General features: G+C 32.1%; 3 protein-coding genes across 3 annotated transcripts in view; 1 reads left to right on the top strand and 2 right to left on the bottom strand.

Moving 5' to 3' along the window:
* Nucleotides 1–9,974: 9,974 nt before the first annotated feature.
* Nucleotides 9,975–11,634, bottom strand: LOC108912935 (proteasome subunit alpha type-6). The gene is made up of 2 exons (XM_018718366.1): nucleotides 11,119–11,634; nucleotides 9,975–10,412 (listed from the first exon to the last, which is right to left on the bottom strand). The coding sequence occupies exons 1-2, from the start codon at nucleotides 11,519–11,521 to the stop codon at nucleotides 10,075–10,077; spliced, it is 741 nt and encodes a 246-aa protein (XP_018573882.1). The 5' UTR covers nucleotides 11,522–11,634; the 3' UTR covers nucleotides 9,975–10,074.
* Nucleotides 11,635–13,153: 1,519 nt separating this feature from the next.
* On the top strand, nucleotides 13,154–14,005 carry LOC108912933 (small integral membrane protein 20). Its single transcript, XM_018718363.2, has 3 exons — nucleotides 13,154–13,496; nucleotides 13,546–13,602; nucleotides 13,838–14,005. Exons 1-3 carry the CDS (start codon nucleotides 13,382–13,384, stop codon nucleotides 13,879–13,881), a joined length of 216 nt encoding a protein of 71 aa, XP_018573879.1. The 5' UTR covers nucleotides 13,154–13,381; the 3' UTR covers nucleotides 13,882–14,005.
* Nucleotides 14,006–17,256: 3,251 nt separating this feature from the next.
* The window catches only part of LOC108912932 (WD repeat domain phosphoinositide-interacting protein 4), a 15,973-nt gene continuing 13,987 nt past the window's right edge, over nucleotides 17,257–19,242 (bottom strand). The window contains exons 7-8 of the mRNA XM_018718361.1: nucleotides 17,566–17,684; nucleotides 17,257–17,513 (exon numbers count right to left, since the gene is read on the bottom strand). Of these exons, the coding sequence (XP_018573877.1) occupies nucleotides 17,371–17,513; nucleotides 17,566–17,684 (262 nt within the window). The 3' untranslated portion in view covers nucleotides 17,257–17,370. The remainder of the gene's footprint in view (nucleotides 17,514–17,565; nucleotides 17,685–19,242) is intronic.

The raw sequence follows: 19,242 nt of genomic DNA, 5'->3' as shown, positions 1-19,242 counted from the left end.
ATAGTAATTTTAAAATAGAATTTTGTAATACTCGTATAGTAGGATCGTATACGATGCAAAGTAGAGCAAAAAATTGTCGGCCTTTTATCAAAGAAAAATCGTGTCATCATTTTTAGGAGGCGTAAGATAAATCATTTCAAATTTAAAATGAAATTCAATGTAAAATCTGAAATACCGCTGCATACGCACTGTGTTCTGGTAGTAGCTGTAGTCGCCCAGGTGCATCGAGTGTACGAACTGGTCGGTTATACGTCAAATACACTAACCTGGCGAGCTTTGCCGTCAATTAGAGAGCGCTTCCAAAAAACAAGTAAACAACAGTGGCGCGTACAGAGGTAAAATGTAGTACATATGTGGAATTTAGGAAACAAATTGGATTTATAATAAATTACATTTAAAATAAATAGTTTATGAGAATAAAGGAATTTTTGTAGGAACAAGGGTGCCAGACCTGAACTGATCCCCTCGTCCCTTTATAATGTATAAAGAAATTACTCAATTTGTAAAACCCTTAGAGGCGTACTTCATTGGCTCCCTTGACAGGCAATGATTTATTACTTTGCATCGAATATGATCGTACTATAGGTATTAGTTATCAATCTTCTATAGAAGTGGTAGTAGGAGAAACAATTTTAATAATTTGGCAAATTATTTGTCACAAATACTTTTTGTCAGCTCCTCTCTGATCACATTTCACATTTAAAAAGGTTGTTGCGATGTTGCAACGATTTTCTGCTTTTTTTTGTAAATTATTTATTGTGTTTAATTATTTGAAAAGATTGTCTTGAATCGTAATCATTTGAAATTTTAAAATCCATATTAAAATACTTCCAACAGATACTTAACTATTCTCTTGTCTTGTACTTATGCAATTGATGTAACGAGTTTTACAAATTAATTCCAGTTTTATGAACCTATTTCAGCTCAGCTTCCAAAAGAATTCGAAGAAAAGCACATCATCCCATATTTGTTACAATTTGGAGATATATGCAAAATTAGGACAATGCTGAATTTCAGCGGTGATTGCAGGGGATTTTGCTACATAGATTTTAAAAAAAGAATGTCTTCAATAAGAGCATGTGCTTTGCTAGATAAAATTCAAGTATGCAATAGAATGATACGCTGTGCTATTAGTGACGAAGATTGCAGGGTAATTTTTGTAGGTAAGAAATTGTCATTTAGAACTTACTGTGTGAGATTTTTTTTTTCTTTTCAAATATTAATTCAACTTACAGCTTTCAACTGGAGAATAATTCGTGTGTTGGACATGATCTGGGAAGTACTGCAAGAAATTAACGATATAACTAATGGAAAAACTGGAATTGAAAAAATAACTGTACATGATCATAATTCTCATGGTCATGTCCATTGTTTCCTCAAATTTAATGAACACGGAAAGGCAGCTTTTGTTAGAAAACATTTGAGAAATATGAACAAGATGTTTTTCTATAACGCTTACTTTGACTGGAAGAAGAGATGCTACGTTTACAATTTGTTGCCACGGGTAAGTAAATATATAAGTGGTTATAAATTTTATAAAATTTACCTAGAGGAAATGTCTAGTAGATAAAGACATTTTAACTGCACCACTGTACGTTTAAATTTAATTCTTGTACCGTCATATTTATAGAAAAATATAAATTAATAAATAAATAAACGACTTTACATTTTTTACATAAATATTTTTATTTTCAAGGTCAAAACTTTCGAATTTGGTTTAGGAGTCTATATTTTGTAGCTTATTATTTTACATTTGAAGTGTTTATGATCTTACGATATATTTGCGAATTCTTGTTTTCACACATAAAAATAATACACGACACCATTTTTTTTTATTTTAGAGACGTGACGTATCTTTAGTAAAATTTTCCGGAAATGATCAACAAAAATTTCTGACGTATGGATTCCCCCCACAATCAATTCCCCCAAAAAATCACAAAATCCAAACTAGCCATCCAACCTACCTATCTTTCGTAAAATATGTTGAATCCGAAAATGGCAAAAAAATTGTTTGGACGTGAAGGATCCCCCTCTACTCATCCGTATCTCATACTCGCTTCTTTCAAAAATAAAAATTAATAAGTACAAATCAGACGTGGGTACTGTTAGAATTTTTATAAAATCTGTCGGTAAAACCAAAACTAAAAAATATTGCATTTTGAAATTACGGTTAGCGTCCTAGCATTGATGATACTTTTCAGTGAAAATTTACTGTTTTCTAAAATATTTTAAGCTCTTAAGTAACTTTAAGCTAGAATCAATCAGTCAAAATGCGTGTTAAAACCCTGGGACCACGTCAAGGCGTCTACCAACCCAGGGTAAGTTATAACCTAGTTTAAAGGTGAAATAAACATTAGGTATTTTAGCTGTGGGAGACAACTATTTTGAGTTACCCCAGCACTAAATTACACCCCCAATATCTAGTAAATAATAATTCGTCAACAAAATCACCAGACATGAACCGGAATCGGGCTTATTAGTTTTCATCATTATGCCATCTATGGCGTATGCTTTGTGGATATCTCACTCAAACATATATATAGATATACATTTAAAGTATCCTTTTTTAATGGAACACCCTGTGTATTTTTGAACAACCTGATGGACAATTTTGTTCTCTTTCGAATGATATAATGGTTCCATATACCTATTTCTTCTGGTTTTTAAAGTATTTACGGTTTTTCGTGCAGTCAACGGATATCGTATAATTTCTTTCGAGGATGCCTGTGAAATTTTTAGTGGAACTTCAAAACAACCATCTAATCTGTCACCAGTTTATTGTTGTCAATTTAACACATACAGTGAATGTTTATTTGAGTATTATTTATTGTTAAAGAATGGAAAAAGGTTAAGATTTATTCAAATGCTGACATTATAAATTTATTATTTATTCATGGAGAGAGTCACACAACACAATCACCCGAAAGACAATCAGAAAAAAACATCATACCTACTTTAAATATTTTTGTACTCTTGTTTAGTTTGTTTTGTTATATACAATATACTTTAATATGAATATTTTTATATTTTTAATTGATGTCAACGTAGCCCAAAGAACGTATTTTTATTTTATATTGTTTATTTGTAGTTTTTAGAATTTATAGTCTATTTTCTGGTAAATAAGTTACCTACTAGTAAAAAAAATATATTTCCTATATATTCATTTTGTTTATATAAAAAATATATACTTAGTTTTGATTGCTTCATAAGACAAACAAAAAATGTTTTTAATTTGTTGCCTTTGTTCAGATTTTTTAGAAGCTTTGTCCCGAAAATAAGAAATTAAAAGTGGTCAATCCTACTTTGACGTAAAACAGTTCGTTTCTATTCCGTTCGGAAACAGTTACGCCCAACAAGATAGATCTGTAAAATCGGCTTATGATCCATGTGATTTCAGATTATTGTTTCCGAAAACAGTGAAAACCCGTTATATTTTTCAATATTTATATTAGGTGCAGCATAGAATTAGAGGATTAGTATAATCAAAATATGATATAAAATAACTTATGTATATACTATAAAATGTGTAACTTTTAATAGGTATTATTTTTTAGTTAACTAGTACCTATTTTATTTTAGGAGATACTTGAGATCTACCCCGATACAGACGATATCTTTAATATTCCAGAAATGAAATTATTAGATGTTCCGAAGTGCATGGATTACTGTGATTTAAAAGTGATGTTAATATAAAGTCAAAGTTTTATTTTTTATACCTACTTAATATGTTATTTCGTTATAATTAGTTTATTGTTATACGCATATGAGTTTTAATTATAATGTATTGTAAGATTTTATATTTATAAGCACTATAGTTTTTGTGATTTTATCGTAAATATAGTAATATTTTTTTATCTATCATAAATGTTATTCAATCAACTTGCACCAGTGGCGTTCGTGCGAGAATGTCACAACCTTTTTAATAAAAAAAATGGTACGCCACTGACTTTTCTCCGTTTTGATATTTTTTTAGAAATCCGCCGTCAATTCTGAATGAAATTGGTCGCTTCAATTTCTTTCGTAGGATGCACCGTTTTTATTGCAAGTTGTGTATTTTTAATTTCTATGGATACATTATCTAGTAGGTTGCTATCAATATTTCTAAATAAAATACAACCATCAAATTTCGAGTCAATATCTTTTAAAACTCTTTGCAATATTTAATAAAAATAAATAAAATTAAGATTTAAACACTCTGTATCTTGGAAACGAAGCACATTTCGACCTCTATTTATATGAAATTTTTTTCATACCACCCCCTAAAATATTTCGCACTTATTTACAAACACCTTGTATAAAAATTACTGAGGTTAATCCAGAAAACAATGCTCATAATACAACCACAGATTCCTCGGTAAAAACAATTGAATTTAAGGCAACTTATATCTTTATCCAAAAATGTTTCATTTAAAAATTAGAGGATGTTAAAATTTTACTTTGTTGTTATAGTTTCTTATTATTTTCTGATTGTGAGAACCGATAATGACATCTGATTCAAATTAATAAAGGGACCTACTGTCAATTTCTTTTAATGTTAATAGATTTAGAGTAAAAAGGGAAGCTTGCATTTGCTATTCCAAAGAAAAAGGAGAAAACTAGGTTTGTATAAACTTCCTTTATTACTTTAAAGAAGTTAATTGATTGTTACAAAATTTGCTTTATTCAAAGACAGAAACTAGAGGGGAATCCCAAAATATATTTTCTGAATCGTTTCAAACCTGCAGAATTGATTCATCTTCTTAAAGAAACAAAAAAGTTCATAAATAGTTGCTAAAATGTTTCGTTTCGCAGACATATAGTCAGACATATTTTTTTTTTCGAAGTATCAAATTGTATCTTTTTTAGACAGATTTTGACAATAATTTTAAGAAAACTTTTGAGCAATCAACAAATCATTCAGAAATGCAGCCTTTCTCCTTAAAAGTTCAATGGGCAACATAATATTTTTTAAAAACTGGGTTTGCAGGTTTCTCTGTATGCCACTGAAGCAGAAAATGAAATATCTGACGATAATTTTTTATCTGATTTTTGTAAGATAACCACAATCAAAGAAGAATAAAATTTAATACGAGGAGATTTTTTTGGGTATATGAATCATTATTTACCTAAAACACCTTTTACATTAATTTTTTTTATTTTTCTTTATTGCTAGAGATTTAAAAAAAATACAGATGTTTTTTATAATGCAACATTACTTACTTTATATATATTTATTACATTACCTGAAATTCACTGATCTAGAGAAAAAGAGATTTCAATTTTTACAAGTCAGTACAACAACTAGGTAAGTAGATATTTGGAGATATTCTAGTTTACCCTGGGACAAATAAGGCTCAGGAGCTAATAAAGCCCACATTTAAAAATTCGCGCTAAAATAGTTTGATGATAACTACGTCACTCTTCACGCACTCATGCGATAAGTTTAGTTAAGAGAAGTCTAATTTAGTTTTAGTCGAAGACAGAGAAGGTTCATTTATTGTTTTTATAAAAAAAACTAATTACTTAGGCTTTATTTTTTTGAATCAAAGAAAAAGTAGTTTAATTTATTTATTTTATTTTTTTATTATCGAGAGAAGTTTTCATTTTTTAAGAGAAGTTTGAGTTACCTAGTTTGCTTTAGCGAGTAGGTACCTACTTAACTAAACTTTTTGAGTAGTCTTTTTACCTCCCCAGAGGTTAAAAGGCCCATGATGATTATTAAGCAAATGTGTATTAGGCATATTTAGTGTAATTTTTTATACTCCACGGTCGAAATTATAGAGAGTGATTCATCGCTAGTTTTTGGACTAGTAAGGGGGATTAAGCGTGCCGGGAACGAAAATCCATTGGCGTGTCTGCGTAAAAGGCAACAAGATATAGAAAATAATGAAAAAAGATAATAAAACATAACATCTAATATTTTTTTACGGTTTGCTATAACAGGCACATTGATCCATTTTAATTATTACAGCATTTTAAAACGTCCCAATTGTGTTTTTTTAATTTATAAATTTATTATAGCCATGGAATTAGACCCCTCGTCTACGCTTATGCTATGACGTTTCTCAGGACGGGTTAAATCAAGTCCGTTTACACCCACTAAAAAAGCATTTCCTTATTTCCTACCAAGTGCAAAAGACAGAAATAGAATATAATATGTAGATCGACGTTCAGTCACAGAATATCCTGTGTAGTTAGGATATTCTGTGGTTCAGTGTAACTCGGTCTCTAGACGATTATAGATTCTATCGATGTGCGTAGCGAGCGGCACAAAGATAAATAATATTGAATCGTATAAAAATCATTTTATATTTTATCGCATTATGGTAATAGTGTTTTTATATTAAGTCTTAGTCACTCTCTATAATTTCGACCGCGGAGTATAAGTGGTTTGATTTAGACCGATTTACCCCTATTGAAATATCAACATCTAGCCCTAAACATTGCTGTAGGTACTATATGATAACATAGCTAATTTAACTAATGCTACATTGAAATCATATATATCTCCCTAGAAACTATTTTTTAATAAGGACAGGTTGATCTCTATAAGAGGTCCCCAAACTTTTTTGTCTCGTAAACCAGGTGCCAATTTTTTCTGTTTTGGACAGACCCCGACCTTTCTAATATTGAATTGTTACAAATTCGTCAACTTCAAATATGCTTTTACCAATTGACATAGTGCAAGTTTTTACAAGTTACAAATGTTGCGACCACAAAGTGAATAGCCTACTACACAATTTTATTAAATATAAATACGTATACTTTATTAATCTGTAATTGAGTGTAATAAATAAAATAATTGTTTACTATGCAATTTATAATAATTCTTAACCAGATTGATATATCTACCTATAAGAAAATAATAACTTAAATTTCAATAACAAAAGTATAACAACCATTTTATAAGTAAAACGAAACAGGTTGATTGAACTTAAAAGAATATTGCATGCATTGTTAACAATTAGCATTAATTAAAATTCAAAGCAATTGCCTAAGTTATTGATTTGACCCGTCGACGGAGAATGATCTCGTCATCGATTTCGAATTTTCCCACGAGTTATAAAACTCCCTAAATCTTAATAATCCAAATCTTCTTCATGTTTCATAAACATTTGTTTAAAAAAATTTTTACTTCATATGTAATTTATTATAAGAAAGTATTATGTAAGTACCATATACGGGGTGAATCAGGTTTAATCCGGATAACTTCAGGAATTGATAGAACAGGTTAAAATATGATAAATTCATGATATAAACTTATTTCCTAAATCGCATTGTTTCGGAGATAGAGGGCGCTGAAGTAGGAATTTTTTTCCCCTTAGCACTAAAAATACTTTTGAAATAATACTTTCAACGACGATTTTCACAAACATGAATTTATACATCTCATTGTGAGTTTTGTTTTTCATGGGTTGCTATAACGTTAAATGAAATTTAAGCGGCTTGGGGCGCTACACTATCACGTAATCCATTGAATATCTCAGAAACATGGCCAAATATCGAAAAAAAAAAAACAAGAGATGAAAAAGTTTCAAAATTACTGAAACAAAAGTGGTGTGCAGGTGTTTTATTGAAATAAATTAATTTTTTTGAAGCTTCTAGGAGAGGTAGGTGGTTCAAAGAAGAAGCTTATGTAAAATCATAAGGAGTGTTTGTGTTCCGAATTTCACTTCATTCGGATGAGTGGTTCAAAAGTTAAAGTATATTAATTTGTTTTCGCATTTTTATATATTTTCTCTGTAATTGGGTTAGTCCGTTGAGAATAAAGTGTATTATTATTATTATAAGTTATGAGGGAAAAACGGGGAAAAAAATTCAACGCCCTCTATCTCTGAAACGATGTGATTTAGGAAATAAGTTTATATCACAAATAAACATTGTTTTACCTGTTCTATCGATCCCTGAAGTTATCTAGATTAAACCTGAATCACCCTGTATAGGTATTATCTATGTTATATGAATTATTCCAGCTATGGAAAGTCAGTTCCCATACTTTACCCCTTACAGTTCCGAGTCGACCCCTAGGGGTCGCAGTAGACCACTTTGGGAATCATTGATCTAAATCGTAAAAAATATTTAATTTAGTAGTAATAGCAAAACAGATTGACGTTCAATTAATTTAAAAATTAAATACTCTCAAATATTCGACTGTCCGCAACTGATCATAAATAAAGCTGTTTCAGATGTTTTTACTGACTTATGTTTTAGGTGAAGAATAAGCTCATATTCACATTCAGCTACCAAAAAACCCTCCCATATCAGATTTCTTTGTAATATCTTTGAAAGTGATGGAGTTGTCTTTAAAAAAATTAAATAAAAAATCTTTTTTGAATATCGACAAATTTCTCAGGAAGAAAAATTGTACTAAGCTAACAATCTAAACAGATTTATTTTCACTTCTGAATGGCCCACTTACTTCCAGACACCCATACTGCATTCGTTGGCCCATGACAAGTAGATATGTCTATGTACAACAATTTTGGAAAATCTTTTGATAAATTTAGCCACAACTTATTCAATAGATCACAAATTGTATTATTAAATGTAAAATGGCTCACATTCTATTCCTTATTAACTATTTCTAGTGTGCCCTAAGGATTTCATTTGGGGCCACTTCTTCGTGTTATTTATGTCAACAAAATTTCACAAGTAATTTTTAATGTATGCCAATGATATAGATTTTTCAGAAATAAAAATAGGTAGTGTACGTAGTTGATAGATATTAAGACATGGTAAATATTACTTTTACTGGGAACAATAATGTGTACTCATTTGAATACGGATTTAATCAAATTAAAAATTTAAGTATCATGTTTAACAGTAAAATATTGAATTTGCTCATAAACTATACTGAAAAAAGCAGTAGGATCTTCTGTGGGTCCTCTCAATATAGCATTTACATTTCTAGTCAATTCAAAAATTTCTAATTTTGTAAATTATAATAAAAGTGAAACAAATTTTGTAGAAAAAAATATTTAAAAACAGTAAGTAGCTATATCTTGCATGACTTATTGAGGAATGTGATTAAGAAAACATGTTTACAATCACAAGCTTAGACTATTACTTATTATCGTGTCCTCAGACCTTATATTGTATAGAGCAAAAAGTGCTCTTCTGGTTTCAGAAGCAAAATCTGTCATAATTGCATATTCATTAAGCCTTGAAAATTGAAATACAACAAAATATTATTAAGTTTTTCTGCAAAATTTCAAAATGTTAAGAGAAGTGCATCTCCATGAGAAATTGAGTACATTTGCAAAATTTTTATTTCCTAAGCCTGCCCTGATATTTTGCTTAATTTTAGATGAGATATACTTAGGTATAGAATGTGGGCACCATGATAACTATAGTAACAGCAGGTTCTTATATTCAGTGATCTATTATTTAGGGTTCTTTTAATTTCCAAATCTTATATAATTTTATGGATTTGAAATCATGGTAAATTTTGTTTCACAAACAAGCTATACCACATTCTAGAAAGCTATTTTTCAGCACCAACATTTTTTCTAACTTTTTAGAACAGTGATGAAGACTAACAAAGCCAAAATTAATATGTCTGCCAAGATCAACCAATGAAAGATCTTACTTATTACCAGATATTGCTGGTTAGGGCAGGTATCCCGTTTCCTGTAACATCCTGACAAATAATATCAGTTCCCCTAGTAGGCAAGAAAGGTCATGCTTTCATAAAATCTGCAAGTCGCTATTTACCAGTTTGGCTATATTGAAGACCTATGTATCGAGTAGTAGTGACCATTCACACTATGCTGAATCTGGTGCATTCTTACAATTTGTTTTATCTATTTGGAGATATAATGTATATGCCCATATTTAGAAAAAATATATTAATTTCTAGTATTAAATTTTATTTCCTTTAGTAAATTATTTATTCATTTTTAAATATAACATTTTGAACTACTTTTTTCAGCTTTTGAGAAGCAATTCTGGACATGCTTGCCAAATAGTTCCCAAGCATAAATAAAATTATCATCATTAGTAGCTTAATATTTATTACCTAAATAAGTATATTGTAATTAAACCAATCCAATGTTATATAAAAAAAATTTAATGAGATAAATTAAAATGTTTTGATTAATCTTTTTCAGCAATAGCAGTTAAATGTCTATCAATCTCTTGTTCTGTTAATTTTCTGAATTTTGGTTCATCCTTTGATACAACTCCAACTTCTATTTCTGAAGGCTTAAAGTCCACTGATAGGACACTTGACAGACAACTAATAGCTAACTGAATAACATCATCATGCTGCAACTCTTGCTTTTTCTTTAATTTCTTTTCCAAGTAACTATTAGCTTCCGTCTGTTTAGCACCGACACTTACAGCTCGGTATCCACAATAATATCCAGCTGGATCTGCTTTGTAAACGCACGGTCCAATTTCATTATCATATCCAATTAGGACCATAGAACAACCTAAAAGTATATCAGTATTTAAAATTTTCATAACCTATTTTAAATATTTAAATATGAGTATGTATAAGCGCCTAAATTACAGTGACTTCTAATATTGACAACAAATACAACTTGACAAATTTCACTTGAGCCTAAAATGCGCAAATCAAAAAAAGAGCACATTTGATGTGGTAGATGGAAAAGCAAGCAGCACTTGGGATGGGCTCTGTTCCCCACTCCACTACTTTGTCAGTACACATCCTACGGTTAGAGCTTAAATGAATTTAGTTTACCTACACAGGCTTTGTAAATGATTACAAGCCACGTGACAGGAATTTTGATTGGAACAGCAAGATCAAGATTACATTAAAACACAATATTCTATTTAATCGGCTGTGATTGGTGTAACTTTTCACTCAACCAATCAGCGATTGCATTATCTCGAGTGAGACATAACGGTTTGTCATTGTTCACTGGAGTGGAATCATTAACATTGGTGGCGCCAAGATTTAGTGAATTTTCATTACCAGTACCAATCGCGCATTGTTGGGGTTGAATAAGCTTGAAGGTTGCGTGGCATTTATGAAGGTTCTGCATATATGCATTACAAAAATACTCGTTTGAGATTGAAACAATTCATAACCTAAGTTTGCATCAATATAACGATTTAAAGAAATACTTTTGCAACTCTGCACAATACTTAGTTTTAGTGTAAATGGCAACTCACCTAAGGGCCTCATTTCAGCATTTTGCGTGTATACTTGGGAAATGTCTGCTACTCTTCTACACAAAGCATCTAGTGGCATTTCGTAATTGAACTTATATTTAAATTGAGCAGCCTCATACCTAGCTCTTTGCACTTGCGACTTGCTATCGGCAATCATACCAGTCATAACGCATCCAATAGAATCCGTGAGTTGAAATAAATGGGTAATGGTATTGGCGTCAATTAGTTTATCAGGAATTTTTCTTTGTGTTACACAAACTGCTGTATCCACTCCTTTTACTGCTACTGAAGTTAGACCGGCTTGATTAATAGCTTTAAAAGCATATTCAACTTGATACAGTCGACCCTCAGGTGAAAATATAGTTATGTGGCGATCAAATCCTGCACTGCTTCCTCTAGACATTTTAAAATATTTTCACTAAAAAATATGGAACTCAGAAATCTTACCAAGCGATGAATAATGATATTTGTATATTTTTTGACAGGTTAGAGAACCGCTATGTCACTGTCAGATTTGTCAGAACAGAACATAACACTGACTATTAGAACATGGACTGCTATTGCTGCTTTAAAAAGGCGAGCCAATTTAATTATGAGCAGGAAGTATGTGATTCTGCGCATTTAATTACAAATACAAGTTGTGAAAAGAATGCATAAGCACGAGTTAACACTACTCAAACGAGAATATCAAAAGGCAAAATCAGCAACATGTGCAAAATATACCCAACCAAAACAATTTGGATCTCATAAAACGCTGTTACTAATCGCTCTTAATTTATTATAATTATGTAGAAACCAATGGAAGTCTTACATGTGCAGATGACTAATGTTTTTCCAGACCTACTAAGTAAACTCAAAACAAATTTCACGTTGACAAAAATTCTGTAAATACCAATACGCCATGGCTAGAAATTGGCCTCAATGATTTGGGATCGAGGGGGATTATCCCTCTTCACCCTGCCTCATCTCGTGTAGGCCTGAACAGCCTTCGTAGGTGGGCCCTATCCGTCGTCTACCTCTCCCGCAAATGCGGCCGGTGTAGGTGCTTTGTGGGACCTCCTTTTGTCCTGGCTGGGCCCCGCCAGCTAGGGCCCTTTCTTCTGGCGCTTTTCTTGCTTCGCCAGTTCGTCTGTGTAAACCCCGGGGGTGGTGTCATGTTTATGTGTGGTATGGTTTATGTGTAGTGCGGCTATGCAGCCTGGGATGCGCTTTGCTAAGGTCACCCTTAGGCTAGCGCGGGAGGGGAGGGGTAAGGACGGTAAGGTGTGTGTGCGTGTGTGCGTGTGTACGTGTGTGCGTGTGAACGTGTGTGCGTGTGCGTGCGCGCGTGTGTGTGTGTGTGTGTGTGTGTGTGTGTGTGTGTGTTTGTGTTCACAATTTTCTGCTGACAGGTTGCGCTATACCTAGCGGTCGCCATGTTTTGTAGCTTAATTAATTTTCGCTATTTTGAGAGGAGAGAGCGCTAGGTGTCAAATTTAAGCAGTTTTTAAAGTGTTTAAGTAAGAAAGTTAGGTTAGAAATACAGATGATTCATTTTGTTGTGCTAGAAAGAAACGATGTAGCATATCCCCCTGCCCGCTAACCTTTTCTGTTTCAGAGACAGCCAGGATCAAGAAACGAAGACAACGACACACACACACACACATACACACCCCCCATACCCTCCTTACCCCTCCCCTCCCGCGCTAGCCTAAGGGCCACCTTAGCAAAGCGCATCCCAGGCTGCATAGCCGCACTACCCTACCCAACCATACCACACATAAACATGACACCACCACCCGGGGTTTACACAGACGAGCCGGCGAAGCAAGAAGAGCGCCAGAAGAAAGGGCACTAGCCGGTGGGGCCCAACCAGGACAAAAGGAGGTCCCACAAAGCGCCTACACTGGCCGCATTTGCGGTCGGGGTAAACGACGGATGGGGCCCACCTACGAAGGCTGTCCAGGCAGGATAAAGAGGGATAATCCCCCTCGATCCCAAATCATTGAGACCAATTTCTAGCCATGGAATAATGGCGCGCGCTGCGCTGCTATGTTCGACTGAACGCGGCCTATGATATAGATGGATTTAATTTTTCGTTTATATTTTTGAGAGAAACGAATAAACTTTCAAGTTAAATAAATATACACATCTAGAAAATGTTTTGCAATATAGTTTTTAACATTTCATTGTTATAGTTAAAATTTAATTTTTTTTTAATCGATTCGTTTACATTCATTCGTAGGTACCTAATAACCTTTAAATTATACCCATCTATAAAAATATGCCTGTTTTAAAAGGATGGAGGTATGTAGCTGTAATAGGTGGTCTTGTAGGAGCTATAGGCATAGCCATATATCCCATAATAATTGACCCTATGTTAAACCCAGATAAATACAGTAAGTAGTAATTATGTATTCCTCTTTTAATTACACAAATTTGTTGTAGAAAAAATACAAGCCGTTACTAGAGCAAACATTAGGCAAGAGGATATCCAACCTGGGAGTAAGTGTTAAAAACTCAGAAGTATTTGAATATTAGTTACCTAATTACATAACCGTCAACAAAATTTTTAAACATTTTGTAATATGCAAAATCAATATAACTGCAGATTCTTAGTATTTCTAACAAACAATATGTAAAAATATTCTATTCTAATATGTGCTAATTTCCAGTTTTTAAATTTTGGTCATCTTACTAAAAGCAAAGTTTTATTCTTACCGTTATTTTTTATTTCCAGATATGAAAGTATGGACAGATCCCTTCGATAGAAAGAAGAGTTAATTCTGTATTGGAATTAAATTTTACTATGTACAGATGCAATATTCAGAATAATAACAAAATAGTCAATAAGTAATTTTGTAAATATTTACCGATCTTGAAAGTATATAATAAAATACAATCAGATTTTATGACTTTTATTTACCGATATATACTAGGAAATCGCAAATAATTCCAATTTCCAATTTTAATCCTATATGGGATGTTCCAACATGTTTATCTAAAGTTGGTAAAAATTGATGTTTTTCATAATTCATTCTAAAACCCCTTATCTGATATAAAATAAAATATTTTCTTAATTTGTCTTATGTATAACTTTCAGGCTAGTCTTGCCAGTAAATGTCCTATACAAAATTTTTCAATGAATTGCCTATTTACAGCTAAACAACTCATAGTTTTGACTAGATTTCTTTATTAAAAATTTCTGTTACTGAAAAAGCATTCTATAGTATTTCCCCTCCTATTTTTATTCTTTAACATATTTATCGTTTCATACAATGCCCCTTATTTGGCATGTTCTGATAATAAAAAGGGTGATTCCATATATCATTTTGAGGAAAAATGTTCCTATGAATTATATTCTAAACAACTTAATTTTTGATATACAGAGTGATAAACTACTTAAAATATATCACATTTACATTAACATATTGAAGGTAGTTAGACACATACATTAATGAAACTTGAGCTGATGGTGACAAATATTACTGTAAATGAAGATAAAAATTTATGTAATTTGTATACAATTATAATAATGATGCGAGATACCAACACTGCGTCACTAAGAGACTAAGAATTAGATACAGAATCATTTGAAATTTGATTATAGTTAATTGTTAATTTGATTTGTAATTATATTTAATTTTTCTTACAAAACTTTGGGACAAAAATGAAGCAAATTTTCAAGTGTTGATATTCCTAATGGTTTGGGTACCTACTTAATTACTTTATTAGTCTTCAGAAATTTGATTTGGTAACAAATACTAATATCTACTTTTATTTGTGCGGTTCAGAAAGTTGTGATCGGAGCATATTCTTTCACAAAAATTATTGAAAATGATCACATTTAGTGAATGATTCTGTAATCCAAAAATATTCTCATAGAATGTTGGGACAATCTATAACCAGGCCTGGGTTTAGGGAGGGGTACGAGAGCTGTAGCCCCGGGCTTCACGAGATTGGGGGGTCTTGGCAAGATCTGGTAAAATGAAACCAGAATGTGTTTAGGTTTTGATTTTTTTTTATCAAACCAAAAAGTGTTTAGTTTATCGGTAAATCGCTGATTACGTAAGCTTTTTTTTAGAATCAAACCAAAAAGTGTTCAGGTTTTTAAATTTTATATCCGTTTTTTTTTAGAAAAAGGCCTCTGTGGAGCTTGCACACCCGCGCCTAACCATAGGTTAATCCGGCCCTGCCTATATCCATTCAAAAATATGGAGAATGTTTTTCCATAAAAGAGTAAGGAAAATGGAATCCATAATTTTTTACTTTTAGACATATTACCTTTTGTATTGCTCCTTTTTTTTTTATTTAATTAGGACTTAGTTTTGTCACCACAGTTTTATGATAAAATGCGAAAATTTATACATGTAACTTTAATACTGGATTCTATAAAGGTTTCTATAAATGTGTGTCCAAAAAGACTGAATTTTCGAGATGCAGATGAAATTCTAAAAAATATCTCATTTATGCAAACCTGTCGACCAGTGTGGAGATATTGTAAACATTGTCATTACAATCCGTACAATATTTGTCGTTTCCAAGACCAGAATACGAAGAAACATGCCTTCGTAACTGCAAAATACAGTATGCACTGCAAGCTACTATGGTGAATGCCACACCGCCAATGCTTTTCTACCTTGGGTGTGAATGTGGTTAGGTGAATGCGATTAATTCCAAGAAAGTGACGCAGGGGTTCTATTCTATTCTATTGCAACAAATATCGTAAGACCCTTTGAATTTTGACGTCACAGAATGTTTTCAAAATTTAATTTCAATTGGTATTTCTAACAAACATATCGTTTGTTAGAAAAAAAAATTACAGAAGTACAATTAGATTAATGTAATGTTCAATTTTTTGAAGATTAATAACCCTCTAGAGAAAAAAAAAACTAGAAGAAATAAAATTCTTCCATCCAACAAAATTTTTTAAATTTTTCTGTTAAGACGAATAATTTTGGAGTTGCTTTCAATTTATTCAACTATGTCATAGGTTTATTTTAAATTTAAAAAATGGTCAATCATTTGTCAATATACAGGGTGTTTCAGAATATGTGGGCAATCTCAGATTTATACAGGGAACGTTAAGACATGACAAGCCCCTATAAAAATTTTTCCTAAAGGAAACCCCTGAAAATTGATTTTTTTTAATAACTTTTAAAATGCTTTGTAATTTAATTATTTTTTAATACGATGGACAACAAAAAATTGACCCATGAAAACAATTTGGCTTATTTGGTTTGCCAGGGACGAACTAGCTGTAGCACAACAATGTAAATTTTTTTATACCCTTTACAATAAAGGCACAAAAATAATATTTTTAGATAGCTTGAACCTTAAACTAGAAAAAAGGCACTCTTGGTTGATATCGATAAAATATTAATTGTTTTCGAGAAAAAACTATTTGTATTTTTTTTTAATATATTTTTATTATATCCGTAAAGAGAAATAAACCGATGAAATTTGCATTCTTTCTGTACCTACCTATCTAAAAAAATGCCACATTTATTTACATTTGTTTTTTCCTAAAAACAATTAAATTACACAATTATCTAGGGTTGCCCTCTAGGGAAGATTTTTATAGGGACTCATGTTATTTTCACGTCCTGTATAAATGCGAGAAATTGCCCACATATTCTGGAACACACTGTATAATGTTAAAATCAACTTATCAAAAATCCCGCATGTATTTCTCTTTGGAATGTTATTTTAAAGATATGGTCAAAATTTGGAGTGATTAGAATGAAAATTGTTGTAATTATGCTGGGTGCTGTTTAAGAAAATTGTGTTTTGAGAAAAACATTTTTAAAGTTTTGAGATATACGCTATACTAATGTACTATCGTTTGAAAATGCTTCTAATTGAATACGAACTCTTTCTAACGACATCTGTTAGTAGTATTCGAGAAGTTAGAAATCAAAAGGTCAGTCATTAGGCCGTACCCTTCCAGCATGTGTCTATGTGCCGCAGGCAGTCATTTCGGAGCAGTCCTACGGGCTTTAGAAAGAGCTCGAAATTTGAAAAAAAAAATGTACAGGCATAAAACTTCTTCCTCCCTATTCTGAACATACAAAGCATCTTTTAAATCAATAAAAAAAATAGATTTTCTAAAAATTATACAAATTATACTTAATAATATAATTTATTTATACATATCCAAAAAAAAACAGAAGTAATAACATTATTAATTATATATATACACAAGAATAAAAAAATTTATATTTAAAACTACTAGAATTATATTGACAACATTCCTAAGCTTAAGTTAGTGGCTTATGGCAGCGATAAAAGAGCTGTAGACCACTGTAAATATTTTTCATCATCACAAACATTTACATAAACATCAAAAGCTTCCCTATTACAGATTCCATCAGATGTAAATACATATTTATGAAATGTGCCATCTAAACAAACGGCTGAAAAATAAATCAAATAGGAATTTTTATCGCAACATAAATACTCTCATACCAATAACGGAGCTATTGGGTCCAAATGCACAGATGCATGCACACTCTGGTGGGACTGTGAAATTTGCTAGAGCCCATTGAGATTCTCCATATTTTCCTAACATTCCTCCACTAGGTAATCTAAAAATAATACCTTTTATAACACTATTTATATTTATATTTACAGAGTTCATTTGTATAAATAAATTATGGAATATGTGAACTAATTTAATTCATATTTGATACTGAATATTTTTAAGTGAATAGCAGAAATTATATAACCGAATGTTAGGGCCACCTCTGTCAATCAGGAAAAAGGATCAGGAAAAATATATTAGGATATGTTCCCTAACATTTAATGCAAAATGAATTGTTATAACAAGAAATAATTTTGTAACGAGCGTTCAAATAAAAACGTGGTCAAGTTGGTTCTGAAAATTTGGACGTAGGGCGTAGCGTATAGCAAATGAACTGAAACGTCATCTGTCAAAGCGCTATATCGCCGCTATCAATTTGAATATTTTCGTTTTAAAAAGCGTTTAAAATGGTGTTTTNTCACACCGAATATAAAGAAATAGTTTTAACTGAAATATGCTTAGAATGTGCTCCAGCAAAAATTCTCTCCAAATAATATGTTGAACGAAGAAAGCATCGACATAGTTTCAATTTATGCAGTTCTGCAAAGCAAGAAAATATGAAATATTTGAAACAACTACGTCAGAAGAGTAGTAATGTTAACCAATCGAGTTTACGATATGAGGAAAATAAATGGAGAAATATATAAAGAAGGCAATATAAAAACTATTTGGAATATTATAGCTAAAACAATTCAAATATTGTACTGTAATTAGGACAGTAATATAATAAACCCTTTTACATACCTACACTACTGGAAAAAATGAAAAATTTTTGTCTTTTAGTCTCTATATTATTTTTATAAAGTCTTTGAACACGGCCCAACAGAAAAAAAGGGTAAGAAATCAACTATAGCTAGCGAATTGGTTGAATTAAATGTAGCGCGTTGCAGTCGAAATTCTGTGAACGAAGCTTAAGCCCTTACTAGCTCCATCTCTCTCGCACACGTCTGAGCGATTGCCATTTATATAGGTAAAATGACAGTTGGACAAGTCCAGTAGTTTATAAGGTCTATGATATATAGCTAACAAATATTGTTTTTTATGATCATGAGACAATAGCTAGTCACAGATAACCATACTGTGATTTATGTTCTATGAAATTGTGGTCGATGGTTGTCCGCGCCAGATAGATCGCTACATGCTACTTCTTAGCAGATCAGATACTGCTATTGCGCTCAGTGTTGATACACAGACAATAAGACAAAACGCGGAGAAACGGTTTGACGTAGCTGCTAGACATGACAATCCCCTCCTCAGGCAAGCCGTTGACTACGATAATATACAGCAACGCCATTATTCTATGGCTAGAAATTGGCCTCAATGATTTGGGATCGAGGGGGATTATCCCTCTTTATCCTGCCTCATCTCGTGTAGGCCTGGACAGCCTTCGTAGGTGGGCCCCATCCGTCGTCTACCCCGACCGCAAATGCGGCCGGTGTAGGCGCTTTGTGGGACCTCCTTTTGTCCTGGCTGGGCCCCGCCGGCTAGGGCCCTTTCTTCTGGCGCTCTTCTTGCTTCGCCGGCTCGTCTGTGTAAACCCCGGGGGTAGTGTCATGTTTATG

Source organism: Anoplophora glabripennis, unplaced genomic scaffold, assembly GCF_000390285.2.
Source record: "Anoplophora glabripennis isolate ALB-LARVAE unplaced genomic scaffold, Agla_2.0 scaffold698, whole genome shotgun sequence".
Lineage (NCBI taxonomy): Eukaryota > Metazoa > Arthropoda > Insecta > Coleoptera > Cerambycidae > Anoplophora > Anoplophora glabripennis.
The sequence above is the reverse complement of the archived record's forward strand: the minus strand, read 5'-3'. Positions and strand labels throughout refer to the sequence as shown.